Here is a 25,701-nt window from a genome sequence, read left to right on the forward strand (position 1 = left end):
CAAACAGATTATTACTTAAAGGAACATTTATTGGTCACTTCGAATGTATTAGCATGGTTTTTAAGTCTGCATTTTTCACATACTGTGTAGATGAAGTTATGACATACACTCTATGTCCAGACATAGACATATATGGTAGTAAATGTAATAGAATTTCTTTCAAATGTTAGTTATTTCTAAAGTGGTCACTTTAAAGGCTTTAACTCAACAAATACTTGAGCAGACCTTGACTTTGTTAAGACTGGGTCAGAAACCCTTACCATCAACAGGTTACTAAGAGCAGAACAATAGCTTTTTAAAGTCTTACTGCCTTAGATATAAAGAATTAGGTTCAAGCCTTACAACGGTACATTAACTTTTGGCCTTAGAAAACCCTCTAGACAAATTTATATTTTGAAACACCTTTCCCAAAAGCTTTTTGAAGTTAGGCAATTGTTTTTTCTTTTTGTTTGTTTGGTTTTTTTTTTTAAACTTTTATTGATTCTTTGTGGGTTTCACATCATGCATTCTGATCCACCCTTTGCCCTTGCAACTTTCTCCCCCCAAATCCAAAACCAAATTTAAAAGATAAACCAAAAGCCAAACAATACAAAGCAGAAATAAACAAACAAACAAAAACCACAAAAAATAAATGAGAAGAATCTTGTCATGGAAGCTGCAGTGTGGACCATTGAGTCATAGTTTACCCATTAGTCCATTCATCTTTACTTGCAAGTATTCATAGGCAATTGGTTTGTTGTTTTGTTTTGTTTTCTCTAGGATTCAGAATTAAACTGAGGGCCTTGTAATTCTACTACATCTCCAGTCCAAAAATTATTTCTTGATAAAATAAAAAAACCTTAGCCGGGCGGTGGTGGCACACACCTTTAATCCCAGCACTCGGGAGGCAGAGCCAGGCGGATCTCTGTGAGTTCAAGGCCAGCCTGGGCTACCAAGTGAGTTCCAGGAAAGGCACAAAGATACACAGAGAAACCCTGTCTCGAAAAAAAACCAAAAAAAAAAAAAATTAATTAATTAATTAATTTAATTTAATAAAAATAAAAAACCTTATGCCTTTTCATAGGTTTTTCATCTATATGGCTTAAATTCTTTTATATTTCCTAGATATAAAATTCCATGTATTAATTACAAATTTAACTCTAAATAATCTTTCAGCAAAGAAGCAAAGCTTCCAGAAAAAAGGAATCTGTTTGTTTGTTTGTTTGTTTTTTGAGACAAAGTTTCTCTGTGTTGTTTTGGTGCCTGTCCTGGAACTCACTCTGTAGCCTAGGTTGGCCTCGAACTCACAGAGATCCTCCTGGCTCTACCTCCTGAGTGCTGGGATTAAAGGAGTGTGCCACCACCACCCAGCAAAGAAAGCAGTCTTAATCTATTTCTCTATAACTGGCAATGTATAAAAACACAGTTGTTAATAGTTCAATTGTACTACAAATGAGAGCTGGATTCAAATTGGTTTTATGAGAGAATGAAGCAAAGTAAGATTACCTGCTTACAAAACTAAATGAAAAATGTGTCCTTCAAGCCTTATCTAAGCAGGCATCAACAGCTTGGTTTTAAAATCTTTCCCCCTCTTCCTTCAGTTCCACCATCTACATTGAATTCTTAAATGCTTGCATGTCAGGCCTTGCTAAAAAAGATCTTGAAAAGCTATTTTTTTTTTCCCTTTCAAAATAACAAAACAAAATGGCGGCAGCAAAGTAGAGAAGTGGGGGTGGGTGGGTAGGGCGGCAGACAGACCAGGCAGACAGCAACTGCTAGAAATATGTAGTCTGAAAATCATCACACAACACTCTTTTCTATACATTTCAAAGTAGACCTGCCAAGAATGGCAGTTTGCGTGTGTGGCCTTTTTTTTTTTGTCCCCATTTTCTTAGTCTTTTGACTAGAGGCTCATCTTGGAAGCCAAAGCGAGTACACAGATACTCAACAAGTATTGCGCCAGTAAGATGTAATATTTAATATTATTATGATTCCTTCTTAGAGTGTCACCCTGGACATGTCTCAGGAAGCCCCAACACGAAGGAGTGCAGTGTGGGCACCTCTTGGTTGAACTGTTGGGGTCCTTCCAAGCCACGAATGCACTTTGTGGTTCCCTATGAGACCTCAGCACAGCCCATGGCCTGACACCTCAAGACTCTAGTCCCCCAGAGCAGGCCAGAGGGAACATTTGTCTCTTCTACTCAGTTCGTTTCTAACTGGACTGTTGCTGTAGCCAAGTAGTTTTCAGTCTCCGTTAAGGCAGTCATCATGGACTCCAATGGAGTGAAAATAATATGGCACACAAAAAGAGTTTACGTGACTCACAGTGCAATCTTAGGTAAGCCACCAGAAGCTACAAAGGACAAGTGAGAATACTCCCTAAGGGTTCCAAGATAGGACAAACTTCATATTCCATGGTGATACAAACTACACTAAGATATCCCAAACACTGCTATGTCTTGGTATACCTTATATCCACTCTCTACTAGTTACCAACACAGAATTACGGAACTCGGCCATCCCTATCATACCGGAAAATCCCCAAAAGGTTTAAAGACTCTGTAGTGGCTCAGAAGATAAGGGACCGCAGAAATTCAAACCAGTTCAGAAGGAACCCAGACAGCTCCAAAGCGCCTCCGAACTGACAGGGGAAAGAAAGGGCGGGCTCAAGTGCACTGATTGGGAGAGATTCAAGGGCCTGAAGAGGCCAACCACTCCTCTCTCCAGCTCGCCAAATCCAAGCAGAAAGCAGCTGAACTCAGCCACAGTGGAGAGATCAGAAAAGTTCCCGGAATAAAAGTGATTCAGCGGCTGTGGGGACCACCAGGCTCTCCCCTCCATCCAGGCTTGATGAGCTTGAGGGGATGATGCGAAAAAGGTGTCATTGATCCTGATTCAGCTTGACAAAGTTGTACCCAGAGATTTTAGGGCAGAAATGTTGGCCCTGGCAACTCCTAAAAGCTCACCTTGGCCACACACCCCCAGTATGCCAATTAAAGAGAGAAAGAATGCTGAAAAGCACAGTCAGATATAGTCAATGTGGCCACATTGGGAAGAGGAATAGATAAAGGGGTCTGGTGTCATGCCCCCCATCCCATCCATCTCTTTAAAGGGACTTTAAAACTGACGTGGGAACCGTAAAAACAAAGTTACTATGGTAGTTTTCACGCTCTGGTTGCCTGCTCAGTGGGAGAATCAGTAGTTGATGTAATCCCAAATGAATGGGAATAGCTAACTTGGAGGAAACCAGCTTCCTTCTGTGTGAATGTACTAAAGCTGGAAGAGAAAGAAATGGTTTTCTAGGTTTATATTAGCTCTATATTAAATCTACATTATTGTGCATGAAGATAATCTCTACCACTTACTCCATGATTTCTATGTAGCAGATAAACAAGTCAAGCCTTATACAGTTCCTAGTAGGCATCATTACTTCTTTTAGTTTTAAGGGTAAGAAAACTGATGGAGTAAACTTAAGACTGTGGGACATCGTGTCTAGAAACCATACGTTTTTGATCACTATGTTGTACTGCCGCCTATTGGAAGGACGGTGTCCAGAAGTGAATTCTCCTTCACATATGCCTCCACACTCACCACTCAGTAATCCCAAGTACCCAGCTGCTCTTTAAATTTAATGTGAGGCTGAATTACAGAGCTTATACGAACTGATAATAATCAGCTATTAATTATTTTGATAATATAGCCAAAGACTTTATAGCTGTGTGCCCAATAATATTCTCTTTGTGACATGCTCTCATTTCCATGTGATTCTGTCTCTAGCTGGAAGCTTCATGCCACATGATGTTAGAACATTTAAATGCTTTGGGGAGCTCTGGCTTTGCTGTGACAGAGAGGCTGCCTTGACCGATCCTGTCTTCACAGCAATGCTGATACCAAAGCAAAGGAAATGCTTCGAACTTAAGAATCCTTCTCTGACAACATTGAAGGCCAGTTATATCAAATTACAGTTACGATGTTAAAGACATCATAAAAAAAAAAAAAAAACATTGTTTCCTGAATTTTTTGTGTTTTTTCCCCTACAAATTAGTTCACAGCTGCGGTGTGAACTGTCTGTCATTCCACCCTTTGGGTAACAGCCTGGTCACTGCCTCTTCTGATGGAACACTTAAGATTCTGGATCTCCTAGAGGGAAGACTCATATACACACTTCAAGGACATACGGTATCAACACTAAGATTTCTGTTTTGTAATAAGATACTCTTTAAAGTTTGGTCCCATTTGTTATATGCCTTTATTAGTTTTGTTTTGTTTGTTTTTTTTTTTAGTAGTAATGTACATTTGCTGCTACTCCTAGAATTTGATTTTTTACTTTTAAGTTTTAGGGTTTTTGTTTGTTTGTTTGTTTGTTTTTTTGAGACAGGGTTTCTCTATATAGCCCTGGCTCTCCTGGAACTCTCTCTGTAGACCAGGCTGGGCTTGAATTCACAGAGATCCACCTGCCTCTGCCACCCGAATGCTGGGATTAAAGGCGTACGCCGCTTTTTAGTCTCTAGAAGCAACTCTTAAAAGTAATATTTATTGCAACTCTTCAAAAACAATGACTTTAGCCATTGTACTGTTCTGACCGTGGGTATCCCAGGCTATAGCTTCGATGGAGTATATTTCCCTCACGAGGATGCTGGCTCACTACCTCTGACACCCAGCCCCTCCCTCCTCTCCCCATCCCTCCTTTCCTAATCTGTTTGGTGAGTTTAGGGAAATTCAGCAATCGGAGCCTAACACCTGCTCCCCTGCCCTTGCCCGGGAGCCTGCTCTTGCCCAGGACCTGGCCCTTACTGTTTTCCTCTGATAATTCTGTGCAAAGACTTGTCCTTACTCAGTGTGGCCTGTCACTGGGCCATCACACCTGGCTCCTTCTGGATATTGTTTCTAGAACGCCCACTTGCCTCCCAGATAAGCAATATTCTCCTTTTAACAAACTTACTGGAGAGAACTTTGTATTGGCTCTGGTATTCCTTATTTTTTTGTCTTATTTCTCAATTGGTTTAGGAAAATATTGATATTTTTAAGTCTGTAAACTTCTCTTATGGGTAAATATTCAAACTTGTAAACTTTTTAGAATAAATTCTTTGTTTTCTGCCTTATACACTGGGTATTTTCTTTTAGGTGAATATAAGCTGTTCATAGCTCAAAATAGAATGGCTTTGTGGTCTGGAAAGAGAAAGGTTCTTTCTGCCCCATCTGTCCTGCCCAACTTCCTCCTCTGTTCATTTCTTCTACAACAGAGTTAGGGCAAAGAGAACCAGCTCAGTCACATGCAGACATGTGCGTGTTGCACGAATCGTAATTGGCCTTATTAATAAAAACCTGGAGCCAGATATCAGGGTAAATGTTGAAAGATGAGAGAAGGAGAGCAGCCAGCCACTGGAGTTCTTACTTCTACCGAATCCTCAGACTGAATGCCTCTGAATCCTCAGCCAAAAAAGCGCCCAACTCCTGTCTCCTCCTGCCTTATATTCCTTTCTCTGCCCAGCCCTATCACTTCCTATCTCAACCTTCCTAGTGCTGGGATTAAAGATGTGTGATCTCCAAATACTGGGATTAAAGGTGTGTGCCACCACTGCTTGGCTCTGTTTCTCTTTTAGGCTTGATTAATCTCATATAGTCCGGGGTGGCTTTGTACTCACAGAGATCTGATGGATCTCTGTCTCCCAAGTGCTAGAATTAAAGGTATGTGCCACCACTGCCTGGCCTCTATGTTTAATCTAGCGGCTGGCTCTGTCCTCTGATCTTCAGGCCAATTTTATTTGTTAGAGTACAAACAAAATGTCACCACACGTGCATTTAGGGAAAATAAAGACAGTCAATAACAATGGCTAAGGGTTGACACATCTGTAAAGTACTACATAATTAGGGAAACAGCACAGCATTTAGGAGAAAAACGATGCACACAGATGACATTGCCATCTAGAAGTAAAGGTGTGTATGAGCTACAGTCTAAGTCTGTAACAGGGCTCCTGGTTACTTTCCTGTTGCTCATAAGAAACCCTGGCAAGCAGCTGAAGGGAGAAAGGTACTCCGTTACAGTTTCAGGAGGGGTGGTCTACAGTAGTCGGGACATCAAGGCAGCGGGGACCTGAGGTCAGCCTGTCACATTGCGCTGCTAGTCTGGAAGCAGAGACAGAGAGACTATGAAGTGGAACCAGGCTATAAAACTATGAGGCACACCTGTAGTGACACGCTTTCACCCTCCTGAAGACTCCATACCTTCCCAGACAGCACTACCAGCTGGGAGTTAAGTGTTCAAGCATAGAAACCTGTGGGGGCATTTCCCCTTAATGCATAACACAGGTGTATGTGAGTAAAGCAAGAGGTTCTCTCCAAACCTTTGTATATTAGTTTAAGTATGTGTTAAAAAAAAAAATAAACAAACTTGCCGGGCGGTGGTGGCGCACGCCTTTAATCCCAGCACTCGGGAGACAGAGGCAGGCGGATCTCTTCCATCTCCAGGAAAGGCACAAAGCTACACAGAGAAACCCTGTCTCGAAAAACCCAAAAGTAAATAAATAAAAATAAAATAAAATAAACAAACGTTAACATTTCAAGATGAGGAATAATTCCTCCAATCTTGATGGACTGAAAGGTTATGCATCTTGATCTCATGCAAAGTGAAGATGTCCAACTTCAGGGGAATTGTTGAATTTTAAGTGCTTATTATCTCTCAGGAGATGAGAACTTCCCCACCGACCTCCAGCTGTTCCCGGCTGCTCATCGCCATGGTTGTACTGCTGACTTTTCCTACTTGACGCTCTCCTCCTGTCCCGTTCTTAAATTTTTAGTGGCTCCCAGTAGCCTGCTTCAGAAGAGAACGCCCAGTGGGGCCTGATATGGTCAGGAAATGACCTGTGTTCATGTTCCCTCAATGCCATCGCTTCACATTTATTGTTTAGTTTTTATTAGTAATTGGTTAAATACAAACCAGAAAGCTAGAAAAGGTTTGACAGAAATTCTTACCAGCTTATACATGTGCAAACTCTTCTTAAGAGGAGAAAACGGCCGTTCCTCTTTTGTTTGTTAACACTGTGTTCTACCATACTTGGGTTGGTTCTGTATCTTCACTCGGCCACCATTCATTGTTAGCTACTGGATGCGCCCATCGGACACTAGTCACTGGGTGACAAATTAGAACGCAGAAGTGGCACTCAGTCCTGTTGGCCTTGAGAAAAGAGCTCTCAACACTCTTCTCTTTACTCCCCTTTGTCTCTTAGGGACCTGTCTTTACTGTTACATTCTCCAAGGATGGGGAGCTGTTTACGTCAGGAGGTGCGGATGCGCAGGTCTGTACACCTTTGATTTGGATCCAAGGACCTGATTTACATCTTTAGGACCCTCATCACTAGCTAGCCTGTGCATGTTGAGATGATTACCAGTGGGTTTTTATGTTAGTGTCCTGTTTGCTGTCACATAGCTGAAATAGTTCCAGTTGAATAGTTTTAAGAATTCCGCAGGTATTTTCTCTTGCTCTATTTTAAACTTAACAATACATTTGGTTGACACTGAATGCCCAGTTTCAGTGCCCTCTTACCCCAATTATTGCCGAAGATTTTGTCTGTACTTCCTATTTCTTCAAATGTTGAGCTGCCTGAGGGTTATAAATCAAAATCATTGATGAGGCAAATCTACATTTATATGAGATGACCAAAAATCATTCATAGCCAGGTTATTGAATAAAATGAATGATCAAGTCAAAAGCATGGTGTGGGGCTTTTAGTGAGGGGCAGAGAGAAGTGTTTTAAGTTTATAAAATACCACCTAAGTAAAAATTTTGTTTGGTTTGGTGTAGTTTGAGTTTGGGTCTGGCGAGTATTTTTGAGACAGGGTCTGTCTCACTGTGTATCACTGGCCTGGAACTCACTAGCTAGGCCAGGCTGGTTTCAAACTTATGATGTTCCTCCCAGCTCTGCCTCTCAAGTACGTGTCCTACACACCCAGCTCAGAGTAGACGTTTTAAGTTGGGCATGAAAGCAGTTCAGAATGTTACAGCTCCTCCCTGCCATGCCTAAAATATTGAAGAACAGTGATGGACATGTGTGTCTCTACGCACAGACGTTCTGACTGCTCAGAACAGTTTTTGATGTTTGGCTTTTTAAAATCAGCTCTGTGGTTTCAGATGCTGGCCAATAACTACCGACACCTTTGACTCTTTGTAGGTCTTGTTGTGGAGGGCTAACTTTAATCATTTGCGCTGTAAAGATCCTAATAAAAGAAACCTCAAAAGACTGCATTTTGATTCCTCACCACACCTTCTCGACATCTACCCTCGATCACCACATCCCCATGGAGAGAAAAAGGAGACTGTTGAAGTGAGTATGTTGTACTCATTTGTCCTATGTTTTATGATCACTGTAAGGCTATTATGGAATCTGGTGCTTAAAATTATACTGATTTATATAAAACCTGGTCCTGCCCCCGCCCCCGCCCCCCCCCCCAAACAACAAAGCTTTGAGAAAGTCTGTTTTTACTACTAAAATAAAACCATAGGTGAACAGTAGTATGTATAGTACGGATAGCTCTCAAATTTGCTTCTTGACAGCTCAGAAATAAAGCTACACATTGTGTTGGCAGGAATAGAAATGAGAAATCAGGGGGCTGGAGAGATGGCTCAGAGGTTAAGAGCACTGGCTGCTCGTCCAGAGGTCCTGAGTTCAATTCCCAGCAACCACATGGTGGCTCACAACCATCTGTAATGAGATCTGGTGCCCTCTTCTGGCCTGCAGTCATACATGCTGTATACATAATAAATAAATAAATCTTTAAAAAAAAAAAAAAAAAGAAATGAGAGATCAAGTCTAAGGCTGCAGAGTCTGAACTTGCTTCCTAGCGGTCACCTGGGGAGAGAGGTAGTTCGGTAATAGGACCGAGGGGCACGCGCTTGTGTGCCAACTAATGAAACAGGATTCCAGAAACCTTTTATAGCCAACCAAACTAGCAAATCTACCTATAGACATTTAAAGAAAATATTATTTAGCATTAAACAGAGTAATTGAGGCCCTATTAATGATTGAGACCATATTGCTGCTTGCTTTTACACATACACGTATGTGTGTGTATGTGTGAATGTATGTTTACCTTTCCAGGCCTGCAAGATGGCTCAGTGGGTAAAGGCACTTGCCACACTAAGCCTGACGTGATCTAAGTTCAACCCCCAGATCCCACATGGTGGAAAGAGAGAACTGATTGCCACAAGTTGTCCTCTGGCTTTATTTCACACACACAACCACGCTTCCTAAATGAATTCATTTTTGTAATCGTTTACCTTTCCAGGAGTGGTTTGTTGGGTTCTTGCTTTAAATACCATGCTGGTCTTAAACTCAACAATAATCCTCCTGTCTCAGTTTCCCAAGTGCCAGGATTACAGGCATGAGCCACTATTCGAGTCTTGTTATCATTTGTTGAATGGAAGGCATTTGTTGATGTAGTCTCTTTTTTTAGCCCATCAATGTAAGTTTTCTCCCATCAATGAAAAATCCATTTTGGCTGAATCCTCAGCTCATGTTAGGCTTCTTAGTTCATCTTTTACAGTTCTTTCAAGTCCATTTCTGTTCCAAGAGCAGATATCAGAAATCACGATTTCCCTGCTCATTTGAGTTTGGTTTTATGTTGTTACAGAGCTTTGACTTTAGAGTAGTTATTTTGCTTTCTTATATTTTCTTGTTGCTTTGGTTTTTGAGACGAGGTCTCCTGTAGCTTAGACTGGCCTTGAACTTACTTTGTAGTGGAGGATGACTTTGAACTCCTAATCTGTCTACCACTGTTTCCCAAGTGCTGATCCCCGGCTGCTAAGCACGGAGACTTTATCTGAATGCAGTAGCCCAAGTGATGCCCCACCTCAGTCCCCACCTCAGTCATTCTTAGGGCTGGTTTCACCACTCTTGGTCGTTGTCAGGCCTCTCCACTCCTCTCGCTTGAAGCATCCACACGTCATGCTCTGGGTGTTCTCGCTGTCCTTGCTTGTTTTGAAACACGGCTCTCAATGCTCGCTCACACTGACTCGGAACTCCTTATCCCCAAGTGCTGGGACTTCCACGTGTTCACCATCACACCTAGGTTCCTTCTTAAATTTTGTCTAATCCAGCTGAATTTGGGAATTTCATATTTTGTCATTGTTATGCATGTGTGCGTGCATGCATGCACTTGTGTGTGTTTGATGCCGTGGATCCAGGTCAAGGCCTCTTATATGCTACAAGTGATCCACCTCAGAGCTATATTCCTAGCCCTCATTTTTCCATTCATTCTTTGAACGAAGAATATAATTTTTAAAAGAATTATTTATTCTTATTTCATGTGTATGAGTGTTTTGCCTGCATGTATGTGTGCACCATGTGCACGCAATGCCCTTAGAAGCCAGAAGAGGGTGTCAGATCCCCTAGAACTGGAGTTATAGATGGTTGAGAGATGCCATGTGGGTGCTTGGAATCGAACCCAGGTCTTCCGGAAGAGCAGCCAGTGCTCCTAACCACTGAGCCATCTCTCCAGCCGAAGAATGTAATCTTTTATCTTTTTCCTCAGTTGTCACAGTTGTTAAGTTGGCCTTCTGTGGTCAGATAGAACACAGAATAAATGTGGAGATATATACATTTTCCTTGAGTGTCCCTTTCTTGTGTTACCAAAGTAAGTTTGTTGGCCCTTGGTGGCTTTTACTTTAGCATTTCTATGGCTTAGCTGGGCCGGATCAGGATAAAGAAACCCCTGGCCATGTCATTTACATGGCACTCACCCAAGTGACTTGTGCGGTAGAGCTACGGCTGAGTGATATTTACCTGGCGTTGTGCTCTCCAGGCCCAGACAAAAAAACAAACCATTTACTCCGGTTTACTGTTAGCTCGGGTCCATTTAGCAGAGCTAGACTTTAAAATGTCAATAGGGTGACTGAGTAGCTTGTTCTGACTCTTTAGTGGAGAGCCCTGAAGCCACCCAGGCTCCTTTATGTGATCCGGTCAGGATGACCCAGACTGCACAAAGACTCTCCCGACTACTTTTCACATGGGCACTTGCATTTCTATTAAAAACTGTCTTTTCATTATGGAACTAGAGGCCAGTGACACAGCACAGAGTGCAGAGAATATGCCTGAACACTTTGTGTGGCCTGGAGGAAGTTGGCCTTAGGTATCCAGTTTAAATCACCTCTAGATATCAGCTGTTTGAGTTAACTGTCTAGTGTGACTGACTTTTGTAAAACACTTTCCAATGCTGTGCCAGAGAAGTAAAAGGATTCTGCAATTAAACAGCCAATCATCTCGTTTTTAAAATAAGCTCACAATAAAGCAAAATATAATGCTTTTTTGTAGAAAGCGTATTTTCAGTGTTATAAAAAAAAAATAACTGGGCTGGGCAGTGGTGGCGCACGCCTTTAATCCCAGCACTCGGGAGGCAGAGCCAGGCGGATCTCTGTGAGTTCGAGGCCAGCCTGGGCTACCAAGTGAGTTCCAGGAAAGGCGCAAAGCTACACAGAGAAACCTTGTCTCGAAAAACCAAAAAAAAAAAAAAAAAACTGGGTATCAAGGTTTTGAGTTTTTTTGTTTGTTTGTTTTGGTTTGGTTTTTGATTTTTCAAGACAGGGTTTCTCAGTGGAACTAACAGCCATAGCCATCCTGGAATTCCCTTTGTAGACCAGGCCCGCCTCTGCCTCCCGAGTGCTGGGATTAAAGATGTGCACCACCATGCCCAGTTATCAAGAAAGTCTTCAAATTAATGAATATAGATCCTTCACAGAAAGAAAAATACTGTTTAATTTAAAACTAAAACTTCATGTAGATGTAGTGTAGATCAGGAGAAAATTACTATGCTCACTTTAAATTATGTTTTAAAATACTTGATTCTGTGGGTTACAATTTCTTTCAAAGTTTTAGGGAGGTGGGCTTACATTACTTCAGAAATACTTTAAAACTGAAAACATTCTGAGTGTTCAGAATTTAAAGAAAATACAAAATTATTTTTAACAAAAAGTATTGAAGTAATTTCTCTTCTTGTAGTAGCCAAGATTGTTTCATTTTTGAGTTTGGAGCAGTTTCGGCGCCCTATGATTTATATTTTTATTATGTTTTCTTAACCTTCTGCATGAAGTTGTTTGGCCTTTGCAAAGCCCATCAGCTTGCCGGCTTGTTTTGTTTTGTTTTTTGGAGACAGGGTTTCTCTGTGTAGCTTTGGAGCCTTTCCTGGATCTCACTTGGTAGCCCAGGCTAGCCTCGAACTCACAAAGATCCGCCTGGCTCTGCCTCCCGAGTGCTGGGATTAAAGGCGTGCACCACCACCGCCTGGCCTTAGCTTGCCAGCTTTAACTGCCCCATTTGTATGAAGGTAGGGAACCGTGCACAGTCTCAGGTGTGGAAATTACTAATCCTTACACCAATAAAGCGGTGACAGCCAAACTGCTCTGAGAATACACCAGAGGAAGAAGGCGTGGCTCGTAGAAACCTTGCGGTGTGGACATCCCTCCTGCGGCCCCCTCCCGTGGTCTCCTGACAGACATGGTGCTGAAGCAGTCCATCCTAATTAAAATGAAGCCCAGAACAGTGTCTTTCCATGATGTTGGGAAAGCGCCATGTATCCAGGGGTCTTCACCTAGTTCATATACGTTAGGAATAGTAGTCCATGTCAGCCTCACCAGCTGCCACAAGAGAGAACTGCATTGTACCGCTTCAGGAAAAACAAAACAAAACAACTTTGCTTTCACAGGGTGGTCGTGATTTGCATAACATTTGCATAACACTGTCCTTTGTAATCTTGTCCCTTTCTGCATATTTAATGGAAAAAACAGAAGCATTTGAAGGGATAGATCCATGTGAAACCAGGGGATCAGATAGTTATTCTAGGCCTGGCAGAATGTTAGAAGGCACCGTACTTAAGTCAAAAGTATTAATAAAATCATTATCTTGATTGCTTTCAATTTCAAAGTGGCCACTTGAATATCACCACTCTCTATGAGTTGCATATGGAACTCAACATGTTATTTAGCAGGACAGGACACATCCTTTTATTTAACTAAATATTTTTTGATAACCTGACCATGATTCATTGTTGAAAATTCTGTTGTGATCAATGTAAAGCATGCTTATGCTGTTTTGACCTCAGTAAATATCCTGAGGTGCACATGATAATAATTGTAATAAGAATACCTAATGCCTGTGCAATACTTTCCCATGTCTTTACATAAATTATTTCATATTACTACAAATACAAATACTAAAAGTCAGTAATGTATTTATCCACATGAGAATTGGAGCGAGTATTAGCTGACCATGCTGGAGTTGCAGCCCTAGCCCTATGGCTCATTGGGCATCTTTACCCATCTATTGCGGTACTTCACTTTAATAAAAGTTAAAATCTGGCCCTGTCTCGGATACTGCTGGGGGTCCTAGCTTTAGGACCCATTCCTTGCCCGTCAGGAACGTCTAGTCTAGGGAAACATTACAGACTGCATTAGTACAGGGGCTGATGTTCTTGGACTCCTCGGTGTAGACCCTCAGAGCAGGGCATGGAGGGACCTTCAAGGTTCTACACAACCTTCTGCTCATTCATAAATCTCAGTTGTACCCCACTGTTCAGCCAATGAGAACCCAGCCTCTCAATCACACCCATTTCAAGGCAAATTGATTTTATGCAGCAGCAGTTTTGGCTACCATGTAGTAAAACACTTGTAGTTACATGCATTCTACACTTACAGAAAGTCAAAGGTTTTTTTGTGTTTTGTTTTTTTTTTTTAAACAGGAGGTGCCTCCTCTCTCCTTGTAACTTAACTTTCTGAGCATTTTCTATTTCAGAGGAGGGAACTAATGTTGACCATTTCTCTGTGGACACTAGGTGGCAGTAGAGAAAAGAGTAAAATGTCTCTGGCTGGTTCGCCTAAGATTAAAGAGCATGAAGTCAGCCAGGTGTCTCTTCCCAGAGATGGGTGGATGGGTGAGCAGCTGTTTGTTTTCTGCTGTCAACAGCTGGAAGGAGGAAGAGCTGTTGGGCGACCGAGCCAGTCTCCCTCCATCCTTCTCACACTCAAGTATCTCCCTGCTGTACTGTGTCTTCCACTTGTGCCCCCTCCGCTGTGGTTTTTTTTTTTTTTTGGTTTTTCAAGACAGGGTTTCTCTGTGTAGCTTTCCTGGAACTCACTCTGCAGACCAGGCTGGCCTCGAACTCACAGAGATCCACCTGGCTCTGCCTCCTGAGTGCTGGGATTAAAGGCGAGCGCCGCCACCACCACCCGGCGCCCCTCCGCTCTAACACAGGGAGCTGGATAATTATAAGATGTATTTAACATTCCTAAAACTACAGCTAGAGGACTGATTATAGGCACATATAACAACACTCGGGAGACACGGGAGTTTGACACCAGCTTGTGGTGCATAGCCGTGGAGAGATCAGTCCCCAGAACAAAACCAGGCCAGCAAGCTGGCTCAGCAGGTAAAAGCATCGCAGCCCAGCCGGGCATCCCGTCACTGGGACCCGCATGGTGGAAGCGAAGAATCAATCTCACAAATTCTCTTCAAGCCTCTTGCACACGTCCCATGGTGCAATCACGTGTGTAGGTGTGCATGCGCTCGCGCGTGCGCGCGCGCACACACACATAAAAATAAAATGTAATCATTATAGCTACAGCTGTGCCCACCAAGCCTGAGTAATTTTAAATGAATTCTGCTCTTCTTGCCAGGGGCTCAGCCTACCATTAGGAGTCGTGTCTGATGTCTCTGTCTCCCAGATGGGTCTCTCGAAAGCACTTTAGACCCAGCCTCGTGGTTTTCGCTGATTTCTTCACTCTTTGTAATTTGGCCTCTGTCAGCCTCAGTCTCCGTCTTTTTCCTGACCCTGTGCTTTGGCTCATCTGTACCACGCCTGCCCTCTGCCACTGTACGGGGAGACTCTTTGCTCATCTGTACCATGCCCGCCCTCTGCCACTGTACCGGGAGACTCTTTATCTCACCCTGCCTCTGACTTGTTTTCTAAAGTTGGGTTTGTTCTTTATTTTGTGTGTGGAGAAGTTGTGCTGAGCTGTATCTCCTCCTTAAGTGTCCTCTGTCGATGAGCAGTCAGCTGGCATTTTCTTCTGGCCCCTAAGTGCACAGTGCTGGTACCATTGTTTGCTATAAAGCCCTGCCATCCGTATTGTCGTCCTTGGTTCACGTCTTGGCATTGAGGGTGACTGGATTTTATTTGGCACATTTGGGGGCCTTTGAATTTAGAAACAACTTCCCTCAGAGGTAGTCATCAATCCAGAAAATCATCCCCTTTTCTCTGTAATTTTAATACATACATATTTTCAAACCTATAGTTAAAGATTGTTTCTGCTTTGAATGGTCAGGAACTTGTGGATAAGTTGGATTGAATTGAGTATATTTTCCGTAACTTGTCTTTTTATTTCATATAAAAAAAAACCTTGAGATGTGTCCATAACATGAACTGACACATGTGTATGTGCTCTGCTTATATTTCACTGCTGTGTGTATCGTAGTGACTGCATTATAGGCATTCCCCACAGTGTAGTCCACGGTCCGCGCTGACACACCGAGCTCTCTGGTTCTTCCAGTGGTGTTATTTCCATTTTCACGTTTCTCAGGAATAATGCTGCTCAGCCCCTCTTGAGATGCTCATTAGCCCTCAGGTGTTTCACTCCCGGAGATTTTTTTCCATAGACTTTATATTCATTATGATCTCCACATCAGGTGTGATCACAGACATGTCGTGTGTGTGTGTGTGTGTGTGTGTGTGTGTGTGTGTGTGTGTGTGTGTGTGTGTGTGTGTGTGTCCCGGCCTTACAGTTTGCTTTTGCAGTTTTTCAGATGCCCTTCTCTACCTCTGGCTATAATAAAGATCTTACTTGTTTGTTCTGGCTTATCTACAGCTTGAACATCACATTTGGGTTCTACTTAACCCCTGCCTACCCTTCCCAGCAGGGATCCATGAACCTCGTCAGTCTTTAGACCTGTGGGTCCCCTTGTCCGTTAATGAAGGTAGCCATTGTGTCTCACTGTGTTTATCTCCCATAATGCACCTTGCTTCTGAACTGTCTAGTACACTTTCTGTTTACTTGAGACTTCTTCAATGTCAACAGAAGTGTTAGGCTTTCCCGTGAATTCTCTTCAGTTTTATAGTATTTGATGGGTCCATATTTTAACTTCATGTTGAAATCCATTTGGGTTTGTGTGTTGGTTGGGGCTAGTAGTGCCCTTCAGGTCTCTTAGTGGGGCTGAGGTCTCAGCAGTAGATTCTGATTATTTTTCCAGAGGTAATTGCCCATTTCTGAATGAAAGTTTTTTCCTTCCCTCTGATTCTTACATCTTAACATTTTATTTCTTTTTCTCATTTTAATGTACTGGCTAGGATTTTTTTCTGCATCTCTTGAGGTGGGTCTTTCTACTTTAATATTCCTATGTAAGTAAATTACGTTGCTTTTATAGTGTGAAAATAACTATTTCTGGCTTATGTTCAACATAGTCAATATCGTGTACATTAGTAGATTTAGTGAATTCATATTTTGCCAATATTTGTGTGCTTGTCAGTGAATATATGCTTTATTTCTAGACTATATTAAGAATACTAGTTGGGTTTTTTTTACCAATAGTATTTGGTTTCTTGTGATAGAAGGTGTTACATTAACTTATTTTGTGTATGCACACAGATTAATCCCAAACTTGAGGTGATGGATTTGCAGAGTTGTTCTCCCCCTGTCGTGGACGTCCTTTCTTTTGATTCTACCACAGTAAGTTCTTTTTAACTTAAGCAGTGCTCAGTTAGTTATCACAGCCTATTTCCTTAAAAAGTGTGTGAGACGGGGGATAAAACGTGGCTTGAGTAACCTCGCATTTCAGCCTAGCAAGGCTTGGCACAAGTCATTTTTAAGTTTCTAAAGAGCCACCAGAGGGAGCAGCAACCGTTTCCGAGCATCTCTTCCTTTGAGGCCTCTAAACTCGGTCTAACTCACCCTCCCGCTCCTGCCCCTGGGATATTACACAGTTGTTGTGGCGTAGACTGCCTGCTTTGTCGTCTTTCGGAGACGCTTGCCTTCTAGATTTGCCTTTCGAAGCTCTAAGGACGTCAGTTCCTTCCCTTTGTTTTTGTTACTCTTGATGGATTATCCAGAAAGAAGGTCTCCCTAATACTTGCAATTTTGTTTATAGAAAGTATCTGATATTTTGCATACTGGCTGTCTGAAGGCTTCGGAATCAGAGCCTGAGCCTTTTACCTTCTGCATCTGCTCGTCCTGGTACACAAATCACGGGTCCCCCTCCCTGCTCATTGCACGCGCCTTGCTATGGGAACAGGAAGTGAGTGCAGTGTTGTCCTGGACAGCACTATTGCTAAGCTGTCCGTTTAGTTCCATATTGTAGGTGAAATTTTAAAGAAACACGGCCTGACATAGAGTAGATGCCCAGAATAGTATCGACTGCAGCGGAGTTCTGCCGGTACCGGGAAGTACTCCAGTTATGAACTCTTCTCAGCATTAATGCTCAGCAGAGGACATTCTTCCCATGGGACATTGTGGTGACAAGAACCACATGGTGGCAACCAGGAGCTCCTTGCCAGAGGGAAAGCCGGACTCAGCTGGTGAAGCTGGTCTGTGCACTCAAAGCGCTCATGTACACCAGCATTTCTGCATGAATGAATGGCTTGTCAAATTAAGCACTAACTAGCCACCTGAAATTTGCCACTGTGCTCTCCCTATAGTAAGTCTTCAATGAATTTGTCACAGCATATGCCATTGACCTTATACATTCCAGCGAGTTGAGTGTTTTGTCCTGTAGATAGGTAGGTTGTGACATGACTCCCTCCTTGTGACATGTCCAGCAGACTAAAATTTAGTGTTCCTGACCTAGAAACTATCTCAGATCGTTAAACATTTTTGTTCTACTTATTGAGACACGGGCTTCCTGCCAGTAACCTTTAACCTTTGCAAAGACTCCTGGCTTGAGATCTCTCAGCAGTCTCAAGAGTTTGCTGTGAAGGATGGGCCTGTTACCAGCTAGGGCAAAGGGTGTCTGTCCCTTGGAGGTAACCCCGGAGATACCAGAGGCAACTAGTTTACAAGGCATCCATGAGACTTTGAAAAGGAGTTCTGGGTAACAGACATGACAAGGTTGACAGTTATTATAAAACACAAATAAGATTGAATTCTACATTATCCACAAGAAGGAAACATTAGCCTGGATTATGTGAAACTGCCTTTTTTTTAAAAGACAAAAAACAAAAAAAAAAAACAAAGCCAGTCTAACATCAGTGACTTCACTTTACAAGAAACATTTCAGAGAATTGATTTTAAAAGTCCTGATGCCAAACCCTACGGCACTTGTCTCTAATCTTAGAGTTTGGGAGTCAGAGGCAGGAGGATTTTGAGTTTCAGACCACCATGAGTTATATAGTAAGACTCTATGCCAGAAGACAAGGGCTGGAGATGTGTCGGCAGGAACTTGCCTAGCACATGGAAGGCACACTAACGTGAGACTTAGCTATCCTCCAATAGAGAAGAAATTAAGGCATGCGGTATCTTTGTGGTTTACACTTCTGTCTCTAATGTCTGGCGGAAATTTTGATATAATATTTGGGGGATCAAAATAAACTGAGAGATCTCAAAAGCTTGATTATACCAAAAAAAAAAAAATATGTTTCTCTGCAAAAGATTGGTCCTGGATATCATATAGGCCTGGTTTTAAAATGTTGATCTTCTCAAATGCCTTAGTCTTTATTTTGATTATATCAAGTCTCTTATTATATAGTTTTCTGGCTTTTTAAAGAATCTTTTCTTCAGGATTCTGGTTTGAACCTTAGTATTTTCATAAACCTAGACCAAGATTCTGACATCAAACTTTGAATTAGGGGTGGCTGGGATATGGCTCAGGAGTTGAGATTAGCATGTTTGAACTCGTGATTCCATCCCTAACCTGGGACAAGACTGTACTAAGGAAAAAAAAAAGTCTGGGCGTTGGTGAGGCACTCTGGAGGCAGAGGCAGGTGGATCTCTGAGTTCAAGGCCAGCCTGGTCTAAAGATCGAGTTTCAGACTGGCACCAAAACTACACAGAGAAACCCTGTCTCGAAAAAAAAAAAAAAAGATTGTCTTTAGGCATTTAGCATTAGCCACTGATGATGTAGCTACACAGGGTGTCCCAGATCCTCTTCACCACTCTCGTTAAATAGAATTAAAATTGAAGGTGTTTGTTGGGACTAAAGAGAGGGCACTGTCTGTATACTGCAGGCCATGTAAGCAGGAGGTCTGTATTCCCAAACCCAAGCATCAGCTGGGCGTGGTGGTGAGAGCCAGTGATCCAGGGCAGAGGGGAGGCTAGATGTGTGGATCCTCTGGGCTCAGGCAAATTACAGTCTGAAGTTTTAACATATTAGCTTTATTACTTGTCCTACAGGTAGGTGAACAAAATGCAGTTAGCGCTCTTACAGTTGTTCTTCTGAAGAACAAGAATCCAAACACAGGCTTCTCCTCAAAGAGCTGAGAAATGTCTTTACCTTTATCCCGGCCACGATGTGTGCGTAAATGTAATGCATGTGCCTTTTTTTTTTTTTTTTTTTTTGGTTTTTCGAGACAGGGTTTCTCTGTGCAGCTTTCGAGCCTGTCCTGGAACTCACTCGGTAGCCCAGGCTGGCCTCGAACTCACAGAGATCCGCCTGGCTCTGCCTCCTGAGTGCTGGGATTAAAGGTGTGCGCCACCACCGCCTGGCGCGTATGCCTTTCTTTAGAGCTAGGGACAGCATTGCAGGTCACATTAGTTATTTATAATAAAGACAGGCTTCCTAGAGAAGCATTTGCAAGGTGCTACCTTGAGGTAGTGCAGTAGCACTCGCCCTCAGCCGATGAGAACAAGGTCATAGTGGAGGGAACGAATGGTCAGCTTCAGCGTTCTTCATGTCAAGGACAGGTTGGTAAGGGCGGTGTTCCAGAAGAGGTTCTTAGTCGCCTGGAGATGAGAACAGAGGACTTTTCCAGGAGAAATCAGCCCTTAGCCTGAGCAGAGATGGGTAGGATTCTTTTTTTTTTTACTAGAATATTTCAGGTAAGCAAAGCAAAGTTTAGTATATTCCTTTAAAGTGTTTGAAGATGTGCACCATGATAATAAAATGCACAGTAATCTACTTCTGGATATCTCTTTTTCTCCTTCACTCATAACACACACACACACACACACACACACACACACACACACACACACACACACCACACTTTCTTTCCTCCCTTCCTGAGGTGTGGCTTTGTAGTTCTGGATGTCCTTAAACTTGTGACTGACTGCCTTGCCTCGCTCGGCCCTTTCCCTCTGCACCTGGCTAGTTTGGGTTCTTTGCATTGCCTTACCCAACAGATGGCAGATGGGACTGAATCCTGGAAGGATGCCCACTCATATACATCCATGCCTCTCAGTAAATATTTATCAAGGAGCTATTGTTCCGTATTGCTCCCCCTTCTTGGTTTGAAAGAAATGAGAAGAAAACAGTCAATTAAAACCTGTCCGGAAAAGCTCCGTTCTACATCCTAGTCAGGGAAACAGGCAAGTCTCAGATTAAACAGATAAAGTTTTTAGGATAGTGGATCAAAACTACCCCACAAAAGTGAAGAAAAACACAGACGGCTTTGGACAGTAGCTAAAGCTGCAGGAGTGTAGTCAAGACACCTGCCACGCCAGGTGTGGTGGCGCACGCCTTTAGTCCCAGCTCTTGGGAGGCAAGGCCGGTGGATCTTTGTGAGTTCGAGGCCAGCCTGGTCTACAGAGTGAAGTCCAGGACAGCCAGGACTGTTACACAGAGAAACCCTGGAGAGAGAGAGAGAGAGAGAGAGAGAGAGAGAGAGAGAGAGAGAGAGAGAGAGAGAGAGGAGAGTGCTGTCCCATGGCAGGTGCCATCTGGGGAAGGAAGTCCTGCAGGGGCAGTGGGAACAGGGCAGTAACTAGAAAAGTAAGGAAGCCACCTCGGGCAGTGGCGTCTTGACACAGACAGGCTCCGGGGAGGTGGTGATGGACGGCAGGGCTCTGAAGACATTTTGAAGCTTGAGCCAAGAGGATTTCCTGACAGATTGAATGTCTGCTGTGGGATTCCCTATCTCCTCTCCTAGGGGACAGTGAGGTGTAGCCCTGAATAGTCTCAGGGCAGCTGGGAATATCTTCTGACTCAGTCTCATCTTGACAAAGAGCCATGAATGGAAAAATAATTTTGGTGTTCTTGTCTTGGGCCCTAGAATCGGGGAAAGGCGATTCTCTGCTGTCTCTGTGACTTTGGGAAGTCACTGCTGCATGTCATTTAGAGTCACAATTCTCAGCAAAGTGTATGGGCTTCTCTTTTGCCAAGATTTTGACCTCAGCCTATTAGAGGGAAGAGAAGTTTGCCCACTTTCATGGACCATATGGTACATACTACCTACCAAACAATGTTGTATTGACACATATGTGGACACAGGGAGAGTAGACTTGCAGACAGAATTATTTCCACGGGTGTTGTGGCAACAGTACATCCTGGTTACCAGACAACATTGTGTAACTAGTTCAGAGTTATTTCAGTTCCTAACTGCTTATGTAAGCAAAGATTGGGAAGGACTTATTTGAAAGAACACAGTGTCTGCAAATTTAAATGTCTCTAAACTAAAATGTATATCTTTGACAGCTTAAAATGCACGTGCAGGCTGGAGAGATGGCCCAGTGGTAAAGAGCAGGGGCTCTTTCAGAGTACCCAGGTTCAAGTCCCAGCACCCACATGGCAGCTAACAACTGTCTATAACTCCAGTTCCAGGGCATCCAACACTGTCTTCCTTACAGGCATACATGCAGACTAAACATCCGCACATATAAAAACAAATAAATTAATCTTTAAAAAAAAAATGCAGGTGCCCCTGTAACCCACGATGTTCTGGCCTCCTGCCTCCTCTCCTCTCCCAGTGCTAACATTCTTGAGTTTAACCCATAAGCATCTCCTCAATTTGGAGTAGGTCAGGTTCTTTTTATAAGGCTGCATTTGATTTATAAGTTTAGTAAATATGGTTTCTAAAGCCAGATATGCTAGTGGCTCATAGTAAGCAGGCGGGTTTGGGGGGGGGGGGGTGTTCGAGACAGGGTTTCTCTGTGTAGCTTTGCGCCTTTCCTGGAACTCACTTGGTAGCCCAGGCTGGCCTTGAACTCACAGAGACCCACCTGGCTCTGCCTCCCGAGTGCTGGGATTAATAGGGTTTGTGTGTTTCAAAGCACTGTCTCAGTGGCCCTCCAGTGTCTGTGTCCTGCTCCTTCACAGGGGGTTTGGAAGGAAATGCTCAGGTGACTGTAGGACCCAGGCTGGACTCTTCACTGGTGCCTCCCTCAATGTGACTTTCTTTCATTAAAGGCTCTTTGTCTTTATGTCATCCTATAGTAAATGCATTAAGTTACACAATGATGTTGACTGTTAGATTCTAGGGTGCTTGGTAGGAATAAAAGAGGAATTTTTAAAAGATCTAAGAAATATCTTAAAAGTAGTCCTCTTTATAAAATTGAAATCTGTGAAATAATTAAATTGTCAAAGGCCTTGAAGAAATACGAAGTGCGTACTTAACAAAAGTAAATGAGGAAAAAAATGCATCTTCCCAAATCTCCTGTCAGAAGTAAAAATGCGTCTTGAGTTTCTCAGATACAGTCTTTAAAGTAGAAGAAACAGAGATGGGGAAATTTTCCAGAGCAGTTAGACCCTTGCTCTTAAAGCACTCACAGCCACATGTTATGGAAACTACTAAAGTTTTAAAGGCAAAACAGGTCTTTCCCTGGGAAGGCTGGGAGATTGATTTTAAAGCACCAACAGCAGAAATGTTTGTGTGTCAAAGGAACGTGGCATCTTGTTTTCTGAACAGAGCTCTCAAGACCTTAGTCTTCAGTTCATCTCCCTGTGAAGGAAATGGTGTAGGCCGAGATTGTCCTTTTCCATCTACATTAATCTGCTCTTCAGTAAAAATCGTGACAGTAAGTCCAGGTTATTTTATTCAGGTAAAACCTCTCCCACCCCCCCCAAAAAATGCTGATTTGAGCTTCTTTATGTTTCAGAGTCATGGAGAAAGAAAATGTAATGAATTTACCAAAAAATGTGGACAAATCAAATTTATATGAACTGTCATGGTTAGATAGTACTTTTGCTCTGTTTCTTTCCTCCTGATGACAGAAGAGGTTTCCTTTTCTATGTTAAGTGTATTCTTTAAAACAGGAAACCGTTTTAAGGAAGGATTCTTTATAAAGTGCCATTGGCCGCCTAACATGGTAAACAATCCTTGTAGATCCCTTTAGAAAATGAGCACATTTCTGGGACTGGAGGTGTTGAAGCTGCAGATCTCATTTCTGCCCCTGACTTCCTGAGGTACTGAGTTTCTGCACCGTGACAGCCCCAGTGACACCCCAGGCTCCCCTCGGCCTGGGAATCCAAGATGCATCCCCAGTTCCCACAGCTGAGGCGAAGGCATGCGGAAAATGCCAGCAGCCCTCAGCCCACACATCCAGCCAACTGGTTCCTTCCTCTTCCTGGGGAAGAGCAACATCCTCTGAGATGACAAGCCATGCATGCACCCTGAGGAATGCAGGAGCAGCAGTGAGCATTCACACAGGAAATTAATGTCTTGGGGCAGCACTCTGCAAATGCTTTGCTCCTGGCTGTCAGCTTGAAGAACTTCCTGCCCACCCAGAGGAATGCGAGGCCATCTGTGGGGCTGTGGAATAAAGTGACCTTACTTTCAGCCCTTCTCTGCCTCGTGCCCATCGGGGTTTGAGTTACTGGGTGCTGTTTAGATAGTGAAATGTCCACCCTGACCCTTCCTTGCCGCCGAGTTATATGGTGGAAGTAGTGACTCTGCTGAAGTACGCTGTTCAGTCAGTCCTTGATGCCTTACAGGCTCTGAAATCGTCGGGCTTCCCAAAGATTCACAACCTCATCAGCTTGACTGTTCAGGCCAGCGCTCGTCCTCCCTTGGTTCTGTCTCTTGCCAGTCTCCTTCTCCTCTTGAGACAGTCAGAAATCATCGAAGATATCATACCTGGAATGTAATCCTGCATCCTCAGGCACAGATAACAAACCATATTGCTGAATCAACCAGCCAGTCCCGGTACTTAAACTTCAGGCCGACTTGTTTAGACTTTTACATTTAACTTATTTCAGGGTCATTTGGTTTCATTTTTCCTAATTCTACAGTATTTTGTTTTTCTTCACTTGAGATAATGATAAGACTCCAGTTTTGCAGGCACTTTTAAACTTTTTTTTTTTTTTTTCCAAATCACTGCAAATTTTTCGTGGGTTTCTGTGTTTATGGTGGCACAATTCTTTACTGTTTGTTTTAAGTTGTAGAGGAGTTGGAAAAGGAATGTCAGGCATTTCCTCTCCTCTCCAAAATGTCTCTTTAATGAACGTTCCTCCTCCGTCCTTAGGAACAAAGTGTATTAGTTCACAAGGGCCCTCTGAGTGTCTAGGATGGGACAATCCAGGCTCTTTCTTTGTTCCTCAGCCTTGAAAAGGTCATTGATAGTGTGTTTACCATCCCGTCTTACCTCCCAGATCTCTCTAGTCTTTACAAAACTTCCAAACTTCTGTAAGGAGTTCCTTGTGGGGTTTTTTGCTGTTAAAATAATTGTTTCAACTTATGCAGTTCAGCTAGACCCTATATGATACATAGTAAGTCACTCTAAAGAATGGATAAGATATAAATACAAAGATCTTTGTAAAGGAATGCTTACCCCATCATTGTTTATAACAGCAGCAAGAAAAGAATATAAAACAGACGTCCTTTAAAAGATACTCGTTAGATAGAAGGTGTCCGCTGGTGGAATATTATGTGGCAGTTCTGTGTCTAATCACAACTAAATGCAATGTAATGGGATTCTCTATTTGATCCTGTCTTACTTGAGGACCAAGGGGTGGAAATTGACAAAAATTATATTTTTCTATGTTGCAAGTGAAAATCCTCCAGACGTCATATGAAAACAGTTTGTTTAAAAAAAAATGTGATTTTAATTTTGTAACAGGGAAGAGTGTGGTGATCCCTTCAACAAAATTCCTTCTCCATGCCTTCTATAGATCGTGTTCTAACCTCATTCATGGAATTTGCCCAAGTCCATCTGGTCAGCAAATAATGAAGCTGGATTTTTACCTCTGCTTGGTTTTAGAATGTGTGCTTTTAATCACTGTGTGGCATATGCTTCTACCAACAGCACCTTTTGTATTCTATGAAGAATAAATGATTAAAAACTAACAAATGATAGTTGAAAAATGAGAGGGCACATGTGTCCCCTCACACAACAAATAGATGCCGTACCTTGCAAGGCACAGACATTGTTCACCCATCGATGTAGAGTCCTCCAGGTTATTAGAATCCAGAAGCTTGAAGAAGAGGCCTTGTCCTCCAGGCTTGGGAGCTAGGGGACAGACCAACTGGTACTGAGTTATTCAGGATCATTAAGAACTGGGGCTAGGAAGAGGTTGACAGGACCAGCAGGCAGGGAAGAGCAAGGCTCTACTTCACTGACCCCGGGTCTCAATCTCTTGGTTTCCATTTGCAAAGCCTAAGGGAATCTGCTGTCTGGGATGCTGTGGTTTGCAGAAGTGCCAGACTGCCTGACAGAACAGTTCCAAAGATGGATATGGTACCAAGAAATACACTATATTATATGAGGATCTGTTGAACCAGAGGCTAGGAACTCTTACAAAGAGCTTCAGAGCTTTAAGTTCACTCTAAAATATGTCTACAAGTATTTCCTCTCAGTAGTAATATATAGAATTTTCTGGAAAC

The 25,701-nt window shown here is 42.7% G+C and overlaps 1 protein-coding gene across 11 annotated transcripts in view; it reads left to right on the plus strand.

Annotated features, from left to right (window-relative positions):
- Poc1b (POC1 centriolar protein B) overlaps positions 1-25,701 on the plus strand; it is a 108,613-nt gene that overhangs the window by 58,353 nt on the left and 24,559 nt on the right. For 10 of the 11 annotated variants that reach the window (XR_008221653.1, XR_008221652.1, XM_052753204.1 and 7 more), the window contains exons 7-10: positions 4,025-4,158; positions 7,206-7,274; positions 8,148-8,300; positions 16,604-16,684. Coding sequence is in view for 9 of the 11 variants with exons in the window: in XM_052753204.1 (XP_052609164.1) it covers positions 4,025-4,158; positions 7,206-7,274; positions 8,148-8,300; positions 16,604-16,684 (437 nt within the window). In the remaining 2 variants the exon portion in view is untranslated. The remainder of the gene's footprint in view (positions 1-4,024; positions 4,159-7,205; positions 7,275-8,147; positions 8,301-16,603; positions 16,685-25,701) is intronic. The other variant, XM_052753205.1, reaches the window with a different exon arrangement.

This window comes from Peromyscus californicus, unplaced genomic scaffold (assembly GCF_007827085.1).
Source record: "Peromyscus californicus insignis strain IS unplaced genomic scaffold, ASM782708v3 Scaffold_24__1_contigs__length_46423439, whole genome shotgun sequence".
Lineage (NCBI taxonomy): Eukaryota > Metazoa > Chordata > Mammalia > Rodentia > Cricetidae > Peromyscus > Peromyscus californicus.